Consider the following 20,185-nt stretch of genomic DNA (forward strand, 5'->3'; position numbering starts at 1 on the left):
GTAGTTAGATTCTTTCTACATAGAATACAATAAAACACCCTTAAATGTTGCTTACTCCAATTTAAGGTTTCTTTGAACTTTCTAATCCTGCAGGACTTCACCTGACTTTGGAGAGGTAGTTTCCAGTGGCACTTCATTTTGTATTTTAATGCCTTCTTGTGAAGAAACCATTCGTTTAAATACAGACAAATCATTTAGACGTTTTACTATGATACCTATGCTTTGCTTTCAACAGTTCTTCCTTTCGTGGCTATTACTCCATTATACTTCTTATTTGACCTGTTAACACATATAGTAAATACCAAACACACGGTCTCACCATCAAGTCTTCAGTTCTTCCACTTACTTGAGTAGAGAAACTATCTTTTAATTTTCCTTGTCCCCATTGTATGATTTCCTACCAGGGTAATACACATTTTTTCCAGCAATTTGTTTTTCTTTGCTATAATCATGTGGCAGAATCCCACCTTTTCATTATTTCATTTCCTATTTTCTGTTCATTTGCATCCCCTTCACCCTGCAGCTTCTCTTTTGGAAAGGGACTAAACTTCCAGGCAGCTTTCATTTCTTGCTTCACTGACTCATTTGAGACTGACTTATTCCAATGCATAAAACAGTACAATAAGAAACATAGTGTGATATAGGTGATGAGAAGGAGAAAAACAAGGTTTAGAAGTATGACATATTAAGAGTAACAACACGAGAGTGTCAACTGTAGTATGCCCAAGGAGAAAGCTGTAGTGAAAAATGGCCAAATCTCTCTATTGTCTCCTTACCCCATTGACGGTAAGAATCTATAAAAACTACACTTTTCTCTCCACCTTGAGACCCAGAAGCTCTGACCCCTCATTCCTGAATCTCCTTCAACTGCATTACATTATGTTCTTACCCTAGACATGCAGTAGGATCCTTTTTCAAGATGGGGGATTCTTTTTACCATTAAAGACTTTCATAAGATCACCATCAAAACTCTTACAAATCCAGTACCTTGAGCTGGTGTGGATGGTGTTCTGCAAGGGATGAATGTTTTAATGATTTCTCCATTAGGGCCGCAGACAGCATGACCACACTCAGTCCCATCTACTTGGCTGTATACAGTTTCATTTAAGGTGTATGTCTTTCCATTGTAGCAGCAAAGGCAATCTGAGGCACCAAAAGAGCAAATGCTGTGGTAACGGGACGCTTGTAATATAAATACAAATGAAAAGAAAACCAAACTCTGGATTTACCTTTCTGTAGCTCATATCATTAAACATGAATTACCTGGCTGAAAAACTTTCTCAGTTTCTACTTGAGAAGTTACACTGGGAGTCTACCTCATTCATTTAAAGTGTGTTAGATTTTTGTTGTTGCTGGTGTTTCTTAGAGTTAGCTCACATAGAGGAATTACTGGCTGATGAAAGCATCAGAAATAACACCAGATGCATTCCCTCTTGGCAGGGAACGTGACTGGGATTATTGCTTTGCTGACTGATAAAACATTGGTTCAGAAGGTGTTGCACAGCCATTTCCATCCACTATTGAGGAACATGCAGTCATAAACAATTTCATTTAAATACATGAGAAGCTCTCCAGGTTTTGGAGAATTTACATTCAGGAACCCAGGGGAATATATCTATTATTATAACTGCTGGGTCACCCTGCATTTTGAGATGTGGCTCCTCCTGGATACAGGAATGAACTTCCATACCTTATGGAAGTGTGTCCTTTAAGAACACAAACATGTCTCTCATAAGCTACCTGTCTGGGTTTATTATGAAATTAGCGGTCAGGAAATAGCACCTCTACAAGATTTGCCCTGTTCTAAAAGTGCTCATTAAAACGGGTACCATGAATGGCCTGCTTTAGACTACTTTCTGTCTTCACTGACTACCATGAAAGTGTAAACAGGGAAAAATGGTATTTATGTGGGTACCATACCTTATGGAAGTGTGTCCTTTAAGAACACAAACATGTCTCTCATAAGCTACCTGTCTGGGTTTATTATGAAATTAGCGGTCAGGAAATAGCACCTCTACAAGATTTGCCCTGTTCTAAAAGTGCTCATTAAAACGGGTACCATGAATGGCCTGCTTTAGACTACTTTCTGTCTTCACTGACTACCATGAAAGTGTAAACAGGGAAAAATGGTATTTATGTGCATGAGATGAATCCCACATTTCATTGCTTTTCTCCTTCCTCCCTATGATTATCCTTTAGACAGTTCTTCAGGTCAAAGGCTGCATTTTTCTTATCAAAGTGTATCTGTATTGCTGTGCATCCACCTATTGAACTAGCTAGCTGGAGTCCTATTACCAGTATGCCAGAAGTAACATACGCTGTTGGGCAGTTTCAGTCCTATCATAATCACTCAATGAATGGTGAGGGATGGTGAAAAATTACCTTTGGAGTCTTCAGTACATAGTTTCTCTTCAGGATCACTGAAGATAAAGAGAAAAGAAAACTTGCATCGGTATGTAGAATAACAATGCCTGCAATGGTATCTACTTTTACATAAAAGCCTGTTCCTCGAGGATTTAATGATAATTGCCACTGCTTATGACTGTAAGTCTAACTTTGCCTAGCTTGTCCTTTCCAGTCCTATTCTACCTCTCTCACCATCAACTGACCTACCATGAAGTGCATTTGGGGAGTGAGACGCACTCTCTGCTCTCCTCATCAAAATATGGCTTATCAGGACTACACTCTGGGTAACAGCCTAGAAAGGTAAAGTAAACAAAGCATTATTATTCTGCTTTACATAGATCCAGAGAACACACATTAATACCTCTATAACATGCAGATTTGATCCCAAAATGAACGCAATCCCATTATGAATGTACTTTATACTACCGATTATTTCTCCACAACCTCTTTTTCCTTCTTTTCCAAAAGTTTTAATTGACTCCGTCAACAGATAATTACTCTTTGCAGATTTAGACTGAATGACCTTTTATCTCTGACTAGATTCAAAGGCAATAGGCAAATTATGCTATGAATGGCACCATCACTTGGGGAATTAGCCCGGGCGAGGCATAGTCAATTAATTTCTGGGGCAAACAGGATATACTTCCAGCAACCTTGATGCTTAAGACATTTAAAACCATACTAATAGCTTCAACTCCCACAAACTGCATCAAAGTCAAGTAAGAATTACCTTCTAAACTGTACAACAAGTTCCCACATTTCCCTTGTGGGTTCCTGCAGGTCTTTAGACAAGGGGCTCCACAGGGTTTATAAAACCACTCGTGTTTGTCAGGTGGATTGTAATAATCACAGAAAACAGCTGGAACAGAAGAATAAAAAATTCCAAGTCTCAGACACCAGGAAGGGGTTATTTTCTAAATCTTGCAAACAAGAGCTTGCTAAGTCACACATGCACGACAATGTCAGAATTTTGCTTTTCTTTATCTCCCATGTTCCCGAGCTCATGGATCACTGCTTTTCTGTGTGCATTCTCAATGCAATACTTACGACAAATGGCAGGTGTTCTCCAGTCAATACAGACACCAACTCTGCTACAACTTCTTGAATAGGCAGCAACTGAGGTACAAAAGCATTCACAGTCTCCCACACTGTCACAGCCACAGAAGTCAGAAACACAAGATTCATAATATGGTATTGGGTTCACCTATTAAAATACCAACAGATCTGTTACCACAGATGTACCTGCTGTACTGTGTTTTAATGAGAGAAATGGCTCTGAACTTCTGCCATCCACTGGCAGCTTCTTTGGCAGAACCAGGCTGAGTCTGTGACAGTCTGGGATTGTCATGAAGGAGCTATGATATTTTACAACAGGTAATTTTCTATTTTCACCTGCCTGGTAGAATGGGACTCTAAATCTTCTCATTCTCATGTGTGCAATACTGGCATTTATGCTCAAAATTTCTTTCTAATGTAATTTCTGCAGGACTGAACTACATTGCTTTGTGTAGCACTATATAGTGTGTACTCTCTAACTGAGAGATAGTGATTAAGTGAATACAGAATGAAATCCTATTTCCACTGAACTTCATGTCTCTCGTGTTTTAACCTGTGCCAACATGAAGTAACCAGAAATTAAGCCAAGTTCAGCATTAAAATGGCTTATTAAACTGCACTGAAGCTTTGTATAGACATTCCCATTAAGAATTAGTAGCCTTGTTCCTGTTTAGATAATTTGTGCCTTAAAAGTGAGGTTTTGAGAGAGGTAGCCCTTGCACTCAAGGATGCTTTGTAACAGTGTTTAATAGTAAAAATTTGTGTGCAAATGTGCTGTACAATAGCAACAAATACCTAGTGTGAAAATACTGAGGATGAGAGAACAGGATTACCTTACTGTGACAGGCTTCAAAGATGTTACTCTTAATGATGCTGCAGTGCTTCTGTCCCAGGACAGACTTAAAAGGCTGATCAGCACACAGGTCTGTCACATTTATTTTTGAGCAGGTGCTTGTTATTTTCCAGCTGTTTCCAAACTCCTGGATGCTCATCTCTACGGACTGTCCTCTGGTTGTGAAGTCATTCCTTGAGCGGCCATCAAAGTCCCCACAAAGACCACACACTTTTCCCTGGGTAATTTGCACAGGCACAGTAAATGGTTTTGTTATTTTGAGTGCAGCCCAGTGTTTGACAGAAATAAACTATAGGACAGGCCAAGGCAAAAAAGCTGCAAATTTCTAAACAGCCATCAAAATGCAGCTTAGAAAAAGCTTGACTTCACTTCTCTTTGTCCTCCAATACTGCAAAGTGTCTGGCTTTACTTCTAGTTCCAAATATTCTGGTCAGTTTCATACTGACTGATCAATGAAATAAAACACAAGATACGACCTGCTTGCTTCTTCTTGTCCATTGAACCAAACACTTTTCCAAGCCCTGTTTTTCAAAATGGGGCTCCAGTTCTGGATGCATAACTTTTAGCTTGTTATCATATGTTCCAGTCCATCCTATATGTACCTGGAAAGATGGCGCCACGTGAACAACAACTGTAGTCTTCTGATCCCACATGAAGTTCATCCCTTGATTTGTTTCAATCACAATATAACCTCCTCTGAGATCCACTTTGTAATTCTTCTCAGCTCCTGGATCAGTGGCTATCTCCTGAATTCTTCCTTCCAAGAGCCTGATTTCTCTGCTCTACAAGGAACAGATACATTACACAGAAGAAAAAAAAAAAAAAAAACTTAGTGTAACAGCGCTGGCATTCTGCCTCTTATCCTTCATCTTATTTTTATGTAGTCTTATACTACTCGCTGGTCTGTCACTAGACATGTAAGTCACAGAAAAGACCCACTGAGTTCAATGGGAAACATCTGCCCGTATGTGACAAGTCTTACCTCACTGCCACAGAAATTCATAGAATCATAGAATGGTTAGAGTTAGAAGGGACTTCTAAAGGTCACCTAGTCCAACCCTCCTACCATGGTCAGGCACAGCTTCCACTAGAATAGGTTACTCAAAGCCCTCGAACACTTCCAAGGATGGTGCATCCGCAACTTCCCTGGGAAAGCTGTTCCAATGTCTCACCACCCTCATAGTAAAGAATTTCTTCCTAATATCGAATCTAAATCTATCCTTTTTCCATTTAAAAACTTTACCCATTATCCTGTCACTGCACTCCCTGATAGAGTCCCTTCCCACATTTCTTGTAGACCCCTTTTAGGTACTGGAAGACCACAATAAAGTCTCCCCAGAGCTTTCTCTTCTCCAGGCTGAACAACCCAAACTCTCTCAGCCTGTCTTCATAGAAGAGGTGCTCCAGCCCTCTGATCTTCTCTGTGGGACTTACTCCAATAGGTCCGTGTCTTTTGTATGTTGGGGATCCCAGAGCTGTATGCAGTACTCCAGGTGGGGTCTCATGACAGCAAAGAGGGAGAAGGAGAGGGAGAGGGAGAGGGAGAGGAGAGGAGAGGAGAGGAGAGGAATCACCTCCCTCGGCCCGCTGGCCGTGTTTCTTTTGGTGCAGCCCAGGATACAGTTGGCTTTCTGGACTGCAAGCATACATTGTCCTCATTGTAGTTGAAATATGTTCTGGTGTAGCAGCTCCTGAGTGCACCAGCAATTGGGTATGCTAGAACACCCCTTGTCATGGTGCTTTGCCTCAGCATCCCCTCACCCCCCACTATGGGAGAAATCTCTTTTGTGTAGACTTCTGGGAAATGCTAAGCCTGAGCTGGAGGGAATAAACTCTTATCTCTGTAGTTATATCTGCCTTGTGCTCAAACCTTCATAAAGAAACATGCTCCTCTAAAAACTTTAACATCATTCCTGTAGCACTAATGTCATGGGTGCACACGCACACACAGACACACATATATATATAGTTCTGATCTTCTCTGTGGGACTTACTCCAATAGGTCCGTGTCTTTTGTATGTTGGGGATCCCAGAGCTGTATGCAGTACTCCAGGTGGGGTCTCATGACAGCAAGCATACATTGTCCTCATTGTAGTTGAAATATGTTCTGGTGTAGCAGCTCCTGAGTGCACCAGCAATTGGGTATGCTAGAACACCCCTTGTCATGGTGCTTTGCCTCAGCATCCCCTCACCCCCCACTATGGGAGAAATCTCTTTTGTGTAGACTTCTGGGAAATGCTAAGCCTGAGCTGGAGGGAATAAACTCTTATCTCTGTAGTTATATCTGCCTTGTGCTCAAACCTTCATAAAGAAACATGCTCCTCTAAAAACTTTAACATCATTCCTGTAGCACTAATGTCATGGGTGCACACGCACACACAGACACACATATATATATAGAGTGCTGTTGACTTCCTGCATCTATCCCCTCACCTGAAGAAGTGTCCAGCCCTGTTAACACCAAGTACTTAGACCTTTCTCAGCTTGTCTGCCTCTGCTTTCTGACTGTTTGACTTCCATTGGTACTCTCCAGCAGCAACTGAGTTGGAATACAAGGGGATACTACACTAACTGCTTCAAAATCAAGACTATTGCTCCTCAGTTATAACCAACTTTAGGCAAACCTCAAAAATCAGTGTGATCTTTAGGGAGCAGATGGAGAGTGACTTCCCACAGGCGTTGTTCTGAATTACAATTCGGAAGGTGCCAGCATCCATGTTATTGGGGCAAAAATCCTTAAAAAGATAGATAATATTGTATTAGATATTTTCAGGTAACTAGACCAGTCTTAAAAATTTTCAGTTCTAAATTAATGACACTCCAATCTGACTTCTGCTATTTTGTCACTTTCTTATTCACCAGAACTCAAGACATTTTAGAAGAACCTGGTGGCAGCTGATCTGGTGGCAGGTTCATACTCAACCAGAAATTTCCAAGAGAAAAGCAAAGGAGAAAAAGAGCTTTTCATAGCACCAGTCCTGCACAGCCAAAAAGGTAAAAATATTTTTTTCTTAAAATTAGCAAAACCAACGGTAATTTGGGGATGACAAAATGTCTCACTGAGTACGGTTTCATTACACTCAATTATTATATTGTGTATATATGAGACTCACACATTAACCTCTACGTGCTTCTGTCACAAGAAGAATACTGTCAGTGTTGGACAGCTGAGATGACTTAGCTTTTCAACACCACACCAATTCCTTTCCCTTGCAGAAGCTGGAATTACACCAGGAAAAGGCTGTCCAGGCCAGAAGCTAATCGCTTAGGATCACACAGTGCCCTCTTGTGTCACTTCTTAGAGTTATTTGCTTTGATATGGAAAATCTAATTTTATCTGCTTTACGTGCAAGAGGAGAGGAGTAGGCTCTGCACATCAATGTTGACTATTTTGCATGTGATAGCCCTTTAATTACGTAGAATGAACCCTACCACATAATCTGTGAAAAGCATATGGATAGGAAAGTGAAAAAAATTATACCTGAGCTAGGATATAGTCACAGTCTCCCAGGAAATCAAAATTCTCCCCATCAAAGCTCATGTAATGCCCATTTCCATAGACAGTGCAGGTTCCCTTGCAGGGATTGTCTGTGCAGTTCCACTGCCTTTTGTTACAGGTGCTGGGAGGAGAAATGCAAAGAATTACAGTCTTTGTACGAAGCACCATTTTTCCCTTAGCCTCAAACAGGGGAAGAGTAATTCAAAGATTTGTCTTTTGCAGTACTTCAAAGAAAGCAATTGTCTCTCACTCTTCCAGGGTTACCCTCTCAGCTGTTCTGAGACCATGCTATCAGAAGGCTTACTAATCTGAAAGTTCAGGTTTACTACCAAGACAAGTTTAAACTTTGTCTATTTTTATTTTATTTTTTTTATTCAAATACCTTTTGAATCAGTAAGATCATTAAGATCCCCCTGGCAGCAGAGAGTGGGGATTTCAGAGGTGAACTTAAGGTGAAGAACTGAATATTTCAACCATTTCTGAATAATAATCTGTGAGGTACTGTGTGGTCAATTCCTCTCCTGACTACAGCGGTGTGAACCAATATTATCCCTGTCTTCCCTTGTGTATTTGGTCTGGCTGCAATGGAGTTAATTTTCCTCACAGCAGCCCTCAAAGCCATGTGCTTCCTGCTGTTTTTTTATCTTATTTTGTTCCCCCACCATGTCCTGCTGAGGAAGGGAGTAATAGAGCAGCTCGGTGGACACCTGGCATCCAGCCAAGGTCAACCTACCACACCTTGACAAACTTTACCTGCAGTTCAGGGGGACCACAGACAGAAAATTCTAGTTGTTATACCCTTGACACAGAGACTGCATTTTTTTTCCCCATGTGTGTCCTGTTCTAGTAAGAAAACAAAGCTTTCACTGCGATAAAACCTCTCAATGGCCTCTGTGATATCAACAACTGCTTATCAGGGTCTGGCTTCACATGTTAAACTTGATTGCTTGTACCAGTGGTGATCAGGCCAGAGTGTTCCTGCTTTTTATTTCCTGTGCATGCTCTTGGCAGGACCATACAGTCTCTTCCTATCTAAATACTGGGTAAAGATTCAAAGCATTTGACCCACCATGATCAGTAATAACAGTGAAGTCTATGGCAGAGTTATAGCAGCAATTGGAGCAACTAGAGCGTTCATCTATCTTATTTGAGAACTACGCACCCGGAAACATTGCAAGTCACAGGAAGATGGTTGTTATTCCTCTCTCCTCTAAATTCAGTTCTTTTCCGGAGTGCCCAGTGGACACAGACTCAACTCCCTCTTGTAGAATGACCAGCCACAGACCAACCCTGCTGAGGTTGGTCTAAAGCTGGTGTGGAAACAGTTTGCAGAAAAGGATGTAAATCACTTGACAGAAGATCTTGGTACTTGTTCTCACCAAGTGCAAGCTCATGCAGCATATTGCAAAGAGAAAATCAGAGAATCATAGAATGTTTCCCCTTTTATTTTTCCTAGAAGCCTGATGGCTCTACTGATGAAGAGGCAGGCTTCAAAAATACATCCTGACTCACAGGCACACTATGCACTGACAATTTTAACAGCCTTTGTTATAAAACAAGACTCCCTGGTATAACATACCATGTGTTGCAGTCCACCTTGATGGTTTCCCCAGGTTTATAAAAGCGTCCTCCATGGACACATGGGCATTGATCTTTGGGAATACATCCTCCACTGCCATCCAGTACCAGCCCATCGGGACACATGCAGCCAGAAACACATTCTGTGACATACTGCATATATAAAGATACGGCACAAAGCAACTTGTTAATGCACAGAAAGTACAGGGAACCAGCAGAGGTGCTATCTCTGGATGCCAAACTTTTGGATTATTTTAAAATCTCCTAACTGGAAGTTAGTAACCATCAAACGACAAGTATCACAGCTATGCGGGTAGCTATAGCTGCTGTGTTATTAGTAAAGGAGTTGGTCTGTGAACAGTGTAATGTGTTGCCATCAGCATTTGTTAAGGACAATCATACATGCACAATCACGTTGCCCCATGCTCCTGCTAGGAGGTGAAGTCCTTACACAGTGCATGTCCTGTGTCTTACAACTTTTCTGACACTCCGATCCAATCGCACCGGGACCCGCAGAGCTGCAGTTGAAGTAATACATAGGAGCTGGGCAATCTATAGGAGGAAGAAAACATTTCAGGAAGGTAATTTAGTGAAAGCAATGAGAATGCTGCCAGCAATTGTAAAACAGAGTGGAGCATTTCAGAGTGCAGCATGGGTCTTCAGTTTACAGTTTCTATCAGCTTTTGCTTCTGCCCACCATCACTGTGGGGAGAAGGAGGCAGATAACTTCTAAGCTTTGGGAAATATCTTCCTTTTTTAAAGAATTCAGCAAGTCTGGTTGCATTTTTACACAGACAACTATTATCAATAACCAGCACATTTCAGGGAGAAGACAAAAATGTGCAGAATACTAAAATGCTACAGAAAGTGAGAGATAACACAGAAAAACATTATAAACACTAGCTGACATTATATTGCCATTATTTAACAAAATCTCACCTTTTACCAGGACAGTTTCTCCAAGGCAGTCTAATCTTCCTTGAATGCATTTGCTAAAGAGATTCCATAAAATGAAACACATCAGCTCTTTGCACATTTTTTTTCTCACTCAAGAGAAAGGCACTTCACTAGATGCACAAATAACAAATTCCTACCAAAATTAATATTTGGTATAGTTATTAGTTTCAAATACATGAATTACCATCCCCAGAAAGAATATTAAGATACCCAGCTCTTAAATACTCTTCCTTCACCTGCCACTGGTTTACTGTGTGTTTTCACTAAATCAAGTTTTTCTTAAGCATCTATTTTCCACGCTGTGAGATGAGACTAATACTGTATTAAGAGACCTCTCAAATTACTAAATGAATCTGTGTTTACAAAACAGTCTAGAATCCTCAGAAAAAAATATGAGAGTTGGAAGAGAGAAAGAGATAATATGTAGACATCTAAAGATACAAATAAATTCTTTAAATAAAACAGCCTTCCTCTGGTATTTGTTTGCATTGCTGCCCTGAGCTGGTTGAAGATGAGAAAATGACAACAGTTTTCACTGCAGATGCAAATTAATTATGTTATTTTCAGTATTTTCCCCAAAATATATTTCTCTCTCTTTAAAAAACTCAGTTTAAAAACTGATATTTGGGGCTTTTTCCTCGACCATTTTTATTTTTAAAATAATCTACATGATCGTGTGTTGCAGGGGTTTTTTTACTTTGCTTTTTCATTTCAAAGCCAGATATTCCCCCAAGCTCCCTGTCTTCTAGAAAACTTGACCCACTGCATATGGGTATTTTTTACACAACAATGAACTTTGCATAAAGATAGATTATAGATGCTTAACATGTTTTCAGGTTCTTGTTTGCTAGCAGGAAAGTCGAATCTTAACATTTGCTGTGGCTGCACATCCTGCCAGGGGAATATTTGCATTGGTACAATCTAGGATAAATTTGTCATTATTCCTTACACTAAAATGACACCATTCAGGGATTAGAGCAGGGACTTCCCCAGTGAGCCCCAGTGTTACCCAGGTATGCAGCATTTGCATCATCGGAACAGCTTACCACATCAGTTTGTCCTCTTGGAAGGAGTTGCCAGGCTGAACAATCTTGCCTTTGTAGTAGCAAGGACAGTCTTCTGGAGTTACACATTCCTCCTCGTCATTGAGGTAGGTCCCTTCAGGGCAAGCACAGCCCTCCATAGGAGCAATCTGAACTTTACACAGTGGATCAGGTTCATCCAGCGAGCGGCAAGACTGGTTACAGTACTTCACACTGTAGTTATAAACCATAGTCTCAGGACACTCCTCAGAGGGATCTTTGCAAGAGAAATAAAATAGATGTATGGCCTTCTCTGTGCAATCATTGCTCATGCTGTTAAGGCAGCTTTCTGCATGTTGGTAGCCATAAATGTGGTTTTTTTTAAACTCGAAGACCTTGTCTCTCAGTGATCTGGGGGAAGTCTGCTCACATAGCCTAAACTACATGACACTGAATACAGAAATGCTCAGCAGGGAATATCTTGGCTGAATAAGGGAATCAGTATTAATAACTAAAAATTAAATTTGTACAATTTCTCTTATGACAAGAACTAAAACCAATAACTTCTGACTTATCCTTGTAGTTAAAAATTAATTTTCTGTCCTTTACTAATGATTTCTTTGGCTGGGAATAATTTAAAAAAGGAGCATATTTTGCAAGGGGAAAATTTTGATCTTAAATGAGCAGTGCCAAGGAAATCTGCTAATCATTTGATACTACCAAAGAAAGTGTGTTTGAATTCTCATACATGTCTTAGAGAAAAGATCTTCTTGCTATCTTCTGGAGAAACAAGAAACAACAGTTTCTAAGACCTTTCAGTGGACCAAACAGTCAAATACCGAAATCCAAAGAGCTCAATTGGCTCTGCAAGACAGTGAAAAGTTGGTTAATTTTTACAGCCTACAAAGAAACAATACCTTCAAAACTCTGCCATAAAATCTGCAGTAGTGATCCATTGGCATGAGAGAAAAATTTGACGGAAGTATCACCCACATTAAGACTGTGGTTTTCAAGAAAGCCTGGCAGCCAGAATCCTCTGAAACTCAAAGAGAATTAGTAATCTAGTCATTTTGCCTCTTTCTAACTCATCTGCAGATTTAACCCTACAGCTGTTTCTCTCATACACGTAGATGTACTAGAAGGTATGAGGAGTTGTTCATGGGCAATTGTGCTAATCAACTTTGAAGCAATGTTATCACCCTATCGACAATAGATTTCATGCTTAAACAAATCCCTGTATGGTTTTCCAGTCCATGACCATAGTACACTTTCTTAGATTAGTTAGTGTGCTAGGTTTGTGTACACATTCAAAACCACCACCTCCAGCAATAAAAACCAGTTGGTTTCCTGGTCTTAGCTGGAGCAGACACAATACCCCATGTATAAATCGGGCAGGCCATATTCTCCATCTTTATAGGCATCCTATGAAGATGTAGCAACTGGTAAATCAAAATAGGCCAAATAAGAAAGCTATTAATAAGGATGTTGAAAATGAGTTTACGTCATATGTACCTGAATGGTTGTCTCGATGGTTAGTTATGAATGCAATGAAATAGTGTGTTTATTTTCTCCCTTTAACTTTTCATAAAAGAAAGGGATGAATTTTAGGAAAGAAAGACCTGGTAAGAAAAAGGTTATTTGATTGTAGTACTCATGATCACTGATTTGTAACCTTAGATTACATACATCACAACCGGAGGCATAAGTGCAAAGAACACGAGCATACCAAAGATAGCTTCAAGCTAGCCTGTACAAGGAGAGCTAGAAAAACAGTGCCATGATTTAGCAGAGTCTACTAACCCCAGTGGTTTTCTGGATAACCGGTAACACCAGTAATGGTTCGAGCTTCTGCTAAAGATCGTGTCACATACAGGCACTGACAACAGTTAGCTGGTAGGATTTACTTATTTCATACGCTCTACTGACTGCAGTGCAGACGTCCCCTTAGAATATAATCTGCCTTGATTATAACCAGCCTTGGATGTAGCCTGCAGTCTGGCACAGCTGAACACAGCTGCAGGAGCTGGAAGAGCCCTTCCAACCCCCACAACAGGACTGATCACTGAAAGTGACTGTTCTGGCCCATTTATTCTTTCACTCATGGATAGCACAACCTTCAATCTTATCACAGGCATGTTCCCAAAAGATTACTTATTCTTAAATAAGGCCTAAAATGATCCTGCTGATTAAGCCATTAGCATTTTTTTCCCCAAGGTTACTGCACTGAGTCAATATTACCTACTAAGTCATGAGTCCACCGACTTCAGTCTAACCCCTGCTGCAAAACAGTCTTGCTTTGGCATAAAAAATGTCAGTAATTCTATGTTGATAACAAAGCTTTCAATAAACAGGGACTGTGCCTAGGACATAAATCAACACGATTCTAGGATAATTTGCTGTGAACTACACTGTGTTGTTCCCTTTGAATTATTTCAGCACAGGTTTGTTAAACTGTTAAATTCTTACTGCAATCTTAAATGCCTTCAAAAAGCATCTTACCAGTTACATTGTTTGTCTCTATTAAATGTCCCAGCTAGTCTTTAAGTCAGGGAATTACATAGATCACAGCTTCATCAAAGCTGCATAAAAATAATTGTTGTAATGTTTTCTATTCAGATGTGTTATATATATACACATCTATTTTCATATTGATATAGGCAGATCTCACTTGAACGATCTGATCGTTAATGAAAATATGGAAATATTGAAGTAAAATTCAGGACCCAGGGGTTTCTGAGTTTTATTCTCAGCTCTGATACCATCTCATAATAAACTATGGTAGTGCCAAAGAAAAATATATGCATATGTAGAGACTCAGAACCTAGAATTTAGTGACAATGTTCATGTCCAAGAAACATTTATTAATTTTTTAGGTAGTCCTGAGCTGAAAATGCCTTTAAACATGTTCACATTCTCAGATACCACTGATACATATTTATTAAAATACATTATTATTTTACTGTAAGATGGAAAATTGCAATTAATGGGAGTGATAGCATTTGTATGGGCAATGTCTGAGATAAGAAGGTTGAGATAAAATACAACAAAGGTATCACAATTAAAATACATGGGGAGGCCCATGTATTCAAAACTAACCTAATTGCAACTACTTGTGATTTGATTAACACATCTTATACTCTTTTGCTTCTCTGAGTACTGTATTCACCTAATACTGCACACAAGGAACATGCATTATAAGAGCTTGAAGTACACATGAACACATGAAGTATTTTATAGAATATATGCCTACTCTCCTGAAGCTGTTCCCCCATAACCCAAGGTATTTTAGGATGCATACCACAGATGCCCTGCCTCCAGCCCTTCAGGGACACGCCTGCTGCAGCACAGTCTCTGGAGTAAGTAGAGAGCACACTGCACAGTGCAACTTCACTCTTCTCAGCATTACAGGTGTCATACATACATTTCTAGAGGACAGAAAAGGACATGTGCATTATTATGCCCAGCTCACAGAAGAAACCGGGAAACATATAGCAATTCAAAAAGTAGTCAATGAATATATTTTTGCAAAGGTATTATTACCAATAAACCTTAATTTTTAATATTTCTAAGAGAAAATGTATGCTAATAAAATATTATGCAAACCTGAGAAATAAGAAATCAGTTCCTGTCATGAAACTGCAATGATGATATGTCTAACACCCATGAATAGATGAATAGTAAGGATGATAAGGGCACCTATAGTTCATTAAAGCACTAAGAAATGTCTATACCAGCCTCCCATGAGATGTACTATCTAGGACATGTCAAAATATATGCAGAACTGAAAATATTGCACAGCAATGACTGGCACTTGTCTATCCATCTAGTGTGTAGATAAGATACATCAAATCAAATGACAGGTGCATAATGGGAGATGGTTTAATTGGGAATCACATGTAATGACATCTAAAGAACAAGTTAGGTAAGTATAAAGGGGATTTAAAGATCAAGTTATTTTAATCAGGTATCTGGACAGAAGAACCCAGATAAAGCTCAAGAGCAGTAGGGTCATACTGCATAGACGGTGACTTATCCTGCCATTACTGATGTTGTGGAAAATGCTCCCATGAATCATGGTTTAAAATCTCATGAGATCAGCAGGAATAATGGACATATCCATAAGAAACTGGTTATTACTTTTCCTTAACTGAAAATCTCAAATTCATATTTTACTTATAGTTAACGTGAATTCTCAAGCAGACATATTTTCTGAGGGAAACTTTGGAGAGGTAAAGGATAAGCCATATTTCTTAAGGTACCTGAAGGTATATTAAATTTTAGGCAAAAGTTCAGGCTCAGGTATATTATCAGCAACTTGTATCATACCCACCCTCTACATAAATTTTCTGCTTGTTTGCAGAAACTTCTTCACAATTCACATATATGTGGCAACTCTCTAGCTCAGCTAGCTTCCTCAATAGCATTATAAACCTGTACAACAAGAGTACTTATGGGCATTCTAAATACAAGGATACTAACATGACTCCACAGTAATAAATGCAATATAAACAAAGTAAATACAGTATATATTCTCCCCTTAGACAGGAAGTTAAAACAAAGTCAGAGGGGCTGAAGAAACTCTTGGTTCAATTCCACATAGAAACACCGATTTGTCTTTTCAAAGAGTGAAAGAGTTTTTGAGAACAGTAAACCCATTTTTTTCCTATTTTGCTTCTGGATCATGCAACCGAGCTGCCAGTGGTGGCAATCACTTAATTATTTTCAGGGCTTCAGCCAAAATGGCCCATTGTATCTTGCATAAACTCCCATTTTGTTATTTCTCTTATCAGAGTCAGTGAATTTCTTTGCAAACAGGCATTATTGTAACCTATTTTGCTCCCCTAGGCCAGAATACCTTCATGGCAGATCAGTCTCTAAAATAGATTAAACCATCCATTTAGACCAGTGCCTTACCTTCATGTACACAGAAGGGTCTACAACAGAATGGCAGGCAGCAAACACACTGCTTGTGTTAGACAAAAGTGCACACCAATGCTGGGCAAATTTTTCTGAAGTGGGAAAAAATATTATTGTCATAGTCACTTGAACCACATACTATCTGAATCAATATTCTTACCAGGTATCACACAGAACTAGAATGTCCTAAAGTGTTTGAATAATGCCAGAAAGAAATATGGGATATTAATATATCAAGGTGATAAGCATAGTTGGATGGGTGACCAGCCATCTCCCTAAAAGAAAGGTTTCACTTTTCAAGTACTAACATTATGACTGTGGATGGATTTCCAGAACATCTGCAAAACCTCCTTATTTTCATAATTGTCCATCAAACTTTTCTAATTCTTTACAGTCAGGCAGTTCTGTGTAGTCAAGCAACAACATAAAGCATGTAATAATCAGTGAGCTGTGTGGCTATGAGCTGCAGCTTTAACTACATGTGGCAATACCTTGGAGAGCACAGTCTTAATACTACATATATCCAAACCCAGTCAAAATGAGAAACCGCCAGTGCTCCTAGTACAGAACAGCGCTTGCTGAAGTCAGTAGTGTTGGTAACATTCATTTTGACTTCAGCACAACTGTAACAGTCTAGGTTGGATGAAGATTTTGCCCAAATATTGCCAACTAAGTATGCTCTGCCCTAAACCTAAACTGTTCTCATTGATGCTGTATGTGCTTTAAAGTCATCAGTGAAGGTGGTGTTGGCTCTTTCTCCAGCAGAGCAGTCTTTTAGTTTTAAAAGCAAAGCTGTCACCTTAAAGATCTGCAAAACCCAATGTGTTCTCTCTAGTAAGAGCCTCAAAGGCATTGGCTTTTCATGTTTATGAGATTTCAAAAGCTTTTTTGGTTATCTATCATGTGAAAATTATTTAGCACTGATAATCCAAGGATGAAAAGCCTGCTACCTTTATCCACACTGTTTGAACAAGGATCTTCAAAGCTGTCATCAACATCAAAACAGCTGGCTCTAGTTTTCCATGAGTTACCAAAAGCAGAAGCTGAATCTTCCACAGCTCCAGTGACTGTCCTGAAGTCATCAGTCTGGATGTTATTGAAATTGCCACAAAGACCTTGTGTGGGTGGCAAAAATAAAAATAATTTAAAAAAAAAGAAAAAAGAAAAAAAGAAAAGAAATCACTACATGAGTGGAAAAATCTAGATGAACCCTCTTAGTTCTATAAAGCTCTATAATGGACCTCACCTGAGAGAAGCCCATTTTCCTTCAGAAACTTCCTGATGTTCCCACAAATCAGACAGGACCCTTTCTTTAGAGTGTAATTATTATTTTTCTGCATTACAGTAGCACTTAGTGATAGCATGAAGAAGCTGCTTAAATATGATTCATTAAACACTGGCAGACATAGAAGTGCCTTCCCCAAGGGCTTATAAGCAGAGGAAATCACAAAAGCAAAAGAAAACAGGTCAGAGACAGATGATGTAGTCCCATTACACAAATAGAAAACATAAGCACAAAAACCTTAACTGATGTAAACAGGAGATTGGCAAAACCAAGAAATTAGTCTGCATCTCACAAGTCTCTGATAAAGGCCTGCTTCTACAAATAGAGTCTAAAAGACTTGCACACACTAAACGTTACAGAGATCATCTAATTTTCTTCAGCAAATTGAAGGGTTTAGACAATGTTTTGTTTCGGGAAGGCTATAGATTTAATCAGGGGTTCTAACATACCGAAGTCAACATAAAATCAAATAATTTGTTCACTTAAAGTGATAGACAAGCAGCTATAACCCAGTTTAAGAGCAAATTGAAAAAGCAGGATGTGTCCTACCAGATGTGCGATTCTGATAAGAATCATCAACTGTTATGGAGAGCTGCATTACAGGTTTCATTTGCACTCGAATCCGTACACCAGTTGAGCTCAAGATTTTGATGAAAAAAGTAGAGGGCCTGAAGATGGTGATGCCATCTAAAGAGGAAAAAAAGAAAAAAAATATCTGCACCTGCAAATCTTTATGAAGCTGAGTAAACAGGAATTTCCATTTATCAGTGCATTGAGAATAATGCAGGAATTCCCAGGGAATCCAGACCTAGTAACCACCCGAGTCAGATAACCTAACAATGAGCAGTATCATGTTCTTTTCAGAGGAAGGAGCAGGAATCTTTCTGTAAATAGATGTAGGCCAGTCTGGGTAAGAAGTGAAGAAGGACATTTACCTTGGCTTACTGGCAGCTTCACAATGAAATTGTTCATGTAGATATTTCCACAGGAACATATTTTTATAGTCTGCAATGAAAAAAAAACAAACAAACAACAAAAGCCCACAGTAGTGAAAGCAGGAGACAGGCAACAGCAACCTGACAAGCTTCATCAAGCATTAAGTAACGTCTTCAAAACATCATCTCTGGGGTCAATGTAAGTCAGCGTCTGGATGCCATACAGTAATGCAGAGCAAATCTCCAGGCCATAACAAAAAATAAAAAAATGATTGAGTGCTTTCACATATCGAAGAGGTTAGTTATCTTTTTGAGAACTGCACATGAAATGTTTGGATCCATCTTATTAGAAATATAACATACCCCAAATGAGAGATATCTGACTCAAACTCCCTCAGTAGTCAATGGAGGGATACAGACCCCTCCAGAAAAACTCATACTGCAGATCAGCTGACCTGTTCTTTGGAGATCCCCCTCTTCCTTTATTGACTATAGAAGGAGGTTAGGATGTTGGATCTCCTAGCAAGGTTAGGACTGGACCAATGAAATACCATGTGGACAGAATAAATCTGTATAAATTTAGGAGTGCATAAATACCAGCCCTTTACTCAGCATCTACTCAATTCAGTTTGTATCATGGCATAATCTTCAGTAGGAGAAGCCTCTGGTCTTCATTTGGAAAATTCAGGTACTTTATTCTTTACATTAGGAAAAACCTCAGAGCTCAGAACTGTTGTAAAAAGAAGGGGATCTTTTTTTGGAGAAATATCAGTCTTTCAAAAAGAAACAAGTGAAAAAGTTTGATGTCATGAAAGAGAGTCAACAAAGATAATTTTTAGCCATCTGCCTCTAAAGAAAATAGAAAAGCCAGAACCCAAAAGAACTGAAAAGGAAATAACTCTCGTAGAACAAAACCAATATGACACACCACATCATCTGCTGATATTAATCTTGAGGCCTCAGGACAGCAAGAGATCAAAATGAGTCCACTGTGTTCGAGAAATCCTGTCTTTGAACCTAAATAAAAGTGACATATTGTGTGTCATTAATTAAAGCAAGTTACTTACAGTTTTTCCTAGTGTGACTAATACATTCTTTAAGCAAGTCATTGTCTTTGATGTCCCACACTGGATGATCTCTCCAATCACCACAAATGTGTCATCAGTATTCTGAAAAGACATGAGAAAAGTGACGTGCAGACATTGTTAGCATGTTACAGGCAGGGAGCTAGAAGAAAAAAAAAGGTGTCTCTGAAAAACTAAAATGGAATAATAAAATAACTGGAGCATTTAATCTCTAACTGCAAACTGCTTTATTTCATTGCCAAAATCAATAATATTCACTGCCTCTCCTCTCCACTCTGTTTCCTTGTTAGTAGCCTGTGTGGATCACATCTTTGCAGAGAGTCACCTGGAATTAAATCCTTTTGCAGGAATTTTTGTTCCTCTACTTCCTTTTGACAGTCATGCATGAAAGCTTCAGGAGAAGTGCTTAAATCCACATTAATGCATCCAAGAAGAAAATTAATTCATTAAAAAAAAAGGCGTAAAACTATCTTGAAGCTTTGAAGCTGCAAACTTTGATGCTAAGCATCAAGAAATTGACTTGCAATCCATTTCAAATGGAAAAATTTATAGTGTTTAAAACTGAGCATATGTTGAAGTGCTGTGCTGGACT

The 20,185-nt window shown here is 39.2% G+C and overlaps 1 protein-coding gene across 1 annotated transcript in view; it reads right to left on the minus strand.

The window, feature by feature from the left end:
• The window catches only part of LOC106898629 (mucin-5B), a 45,092-nt gene that overhangs the window by 13,898 nt on the left and 11,009 nt on the right, over nt 1–20,185 (minus strand). The window contains exons 10-28 of the mRNA XM_014959943.1: nt 19,576–19,677; nt 18,509–18,578; nt 18,123–18,260; nt 17,239–17,403; nt 16,286–16,380; nt 14,670–14,796; nt 11,396–11,648; nt 10,332–10,384; nt 9,844–9,944; nt 9,394–9,545; nt 7,797–7,935; nt 6,940–7,050; nt 4,918–5,097; nt 4,296–4,532; nt 3,454–3,610; nt 3,137–3,265; nt 2,614–2,698; nt 2,383–2,420; nt 988–1,143 (exon numbers count right to left, since the gene is read on the minus strand). Coding sequence (XP_014815429.1) covers nt 988–1,143; nt 2,383–2,420; nt 2,614–2,698; nt 3,137–3,265; nt 3,454–3,610; nt 4,296–4,532; nt 4,918–5,097; nt 6,940–7,050; nt 7,797–7,935; nt 9,394–9,545; nt 9,844–9,944; nt 10,332–10,384; nt 11,396–11,648; nt 14,670–14,796; nt 16,286–16,380; nt 17,239–17,403; nt 18,123–18,260; nt 18,509–18,578; nt 19,576–19,677 — 2,488 coding nt within the window. The remainder of the gene's footprint in view (nt 1–987; nt 1,144–2,382; nt 2,421–2,613; nt 2,699–3,136; nt 3,266–3,453; nt 3,611–4,295; nt 4,533–4,917; nt 5,098–6,939; nt 7,051–7,796; nt 7,936–9,393; nt 9,546–9,843; nt 9,945–10,331; nt 10,385–11,395; nt 11,649–14,669; nt 14,797–16,285; nt 16,381–17,238; nt 17,404–18,122; nt 18,261–18,508; nt 18,579–19,575; nt 19,678–20,185) is intronic.

The sequence above is a fragment of the Calidris pugnax genome, unplaced genomic scaffold (assembly GCF_001431845.1).
Source record: "Calidris pugnax isolate Ruff unplaced genomic scaffold, ASM143184v1 scaffold435, whole genome shotgun sequence".
Classification (NCBI taxonomy): domain Eukaryota; kingdom Metazoa; phylum Chordata; class Aves; order Charadriiformes; family Scolopacidae; genus Calidris; species Calidris pugnax.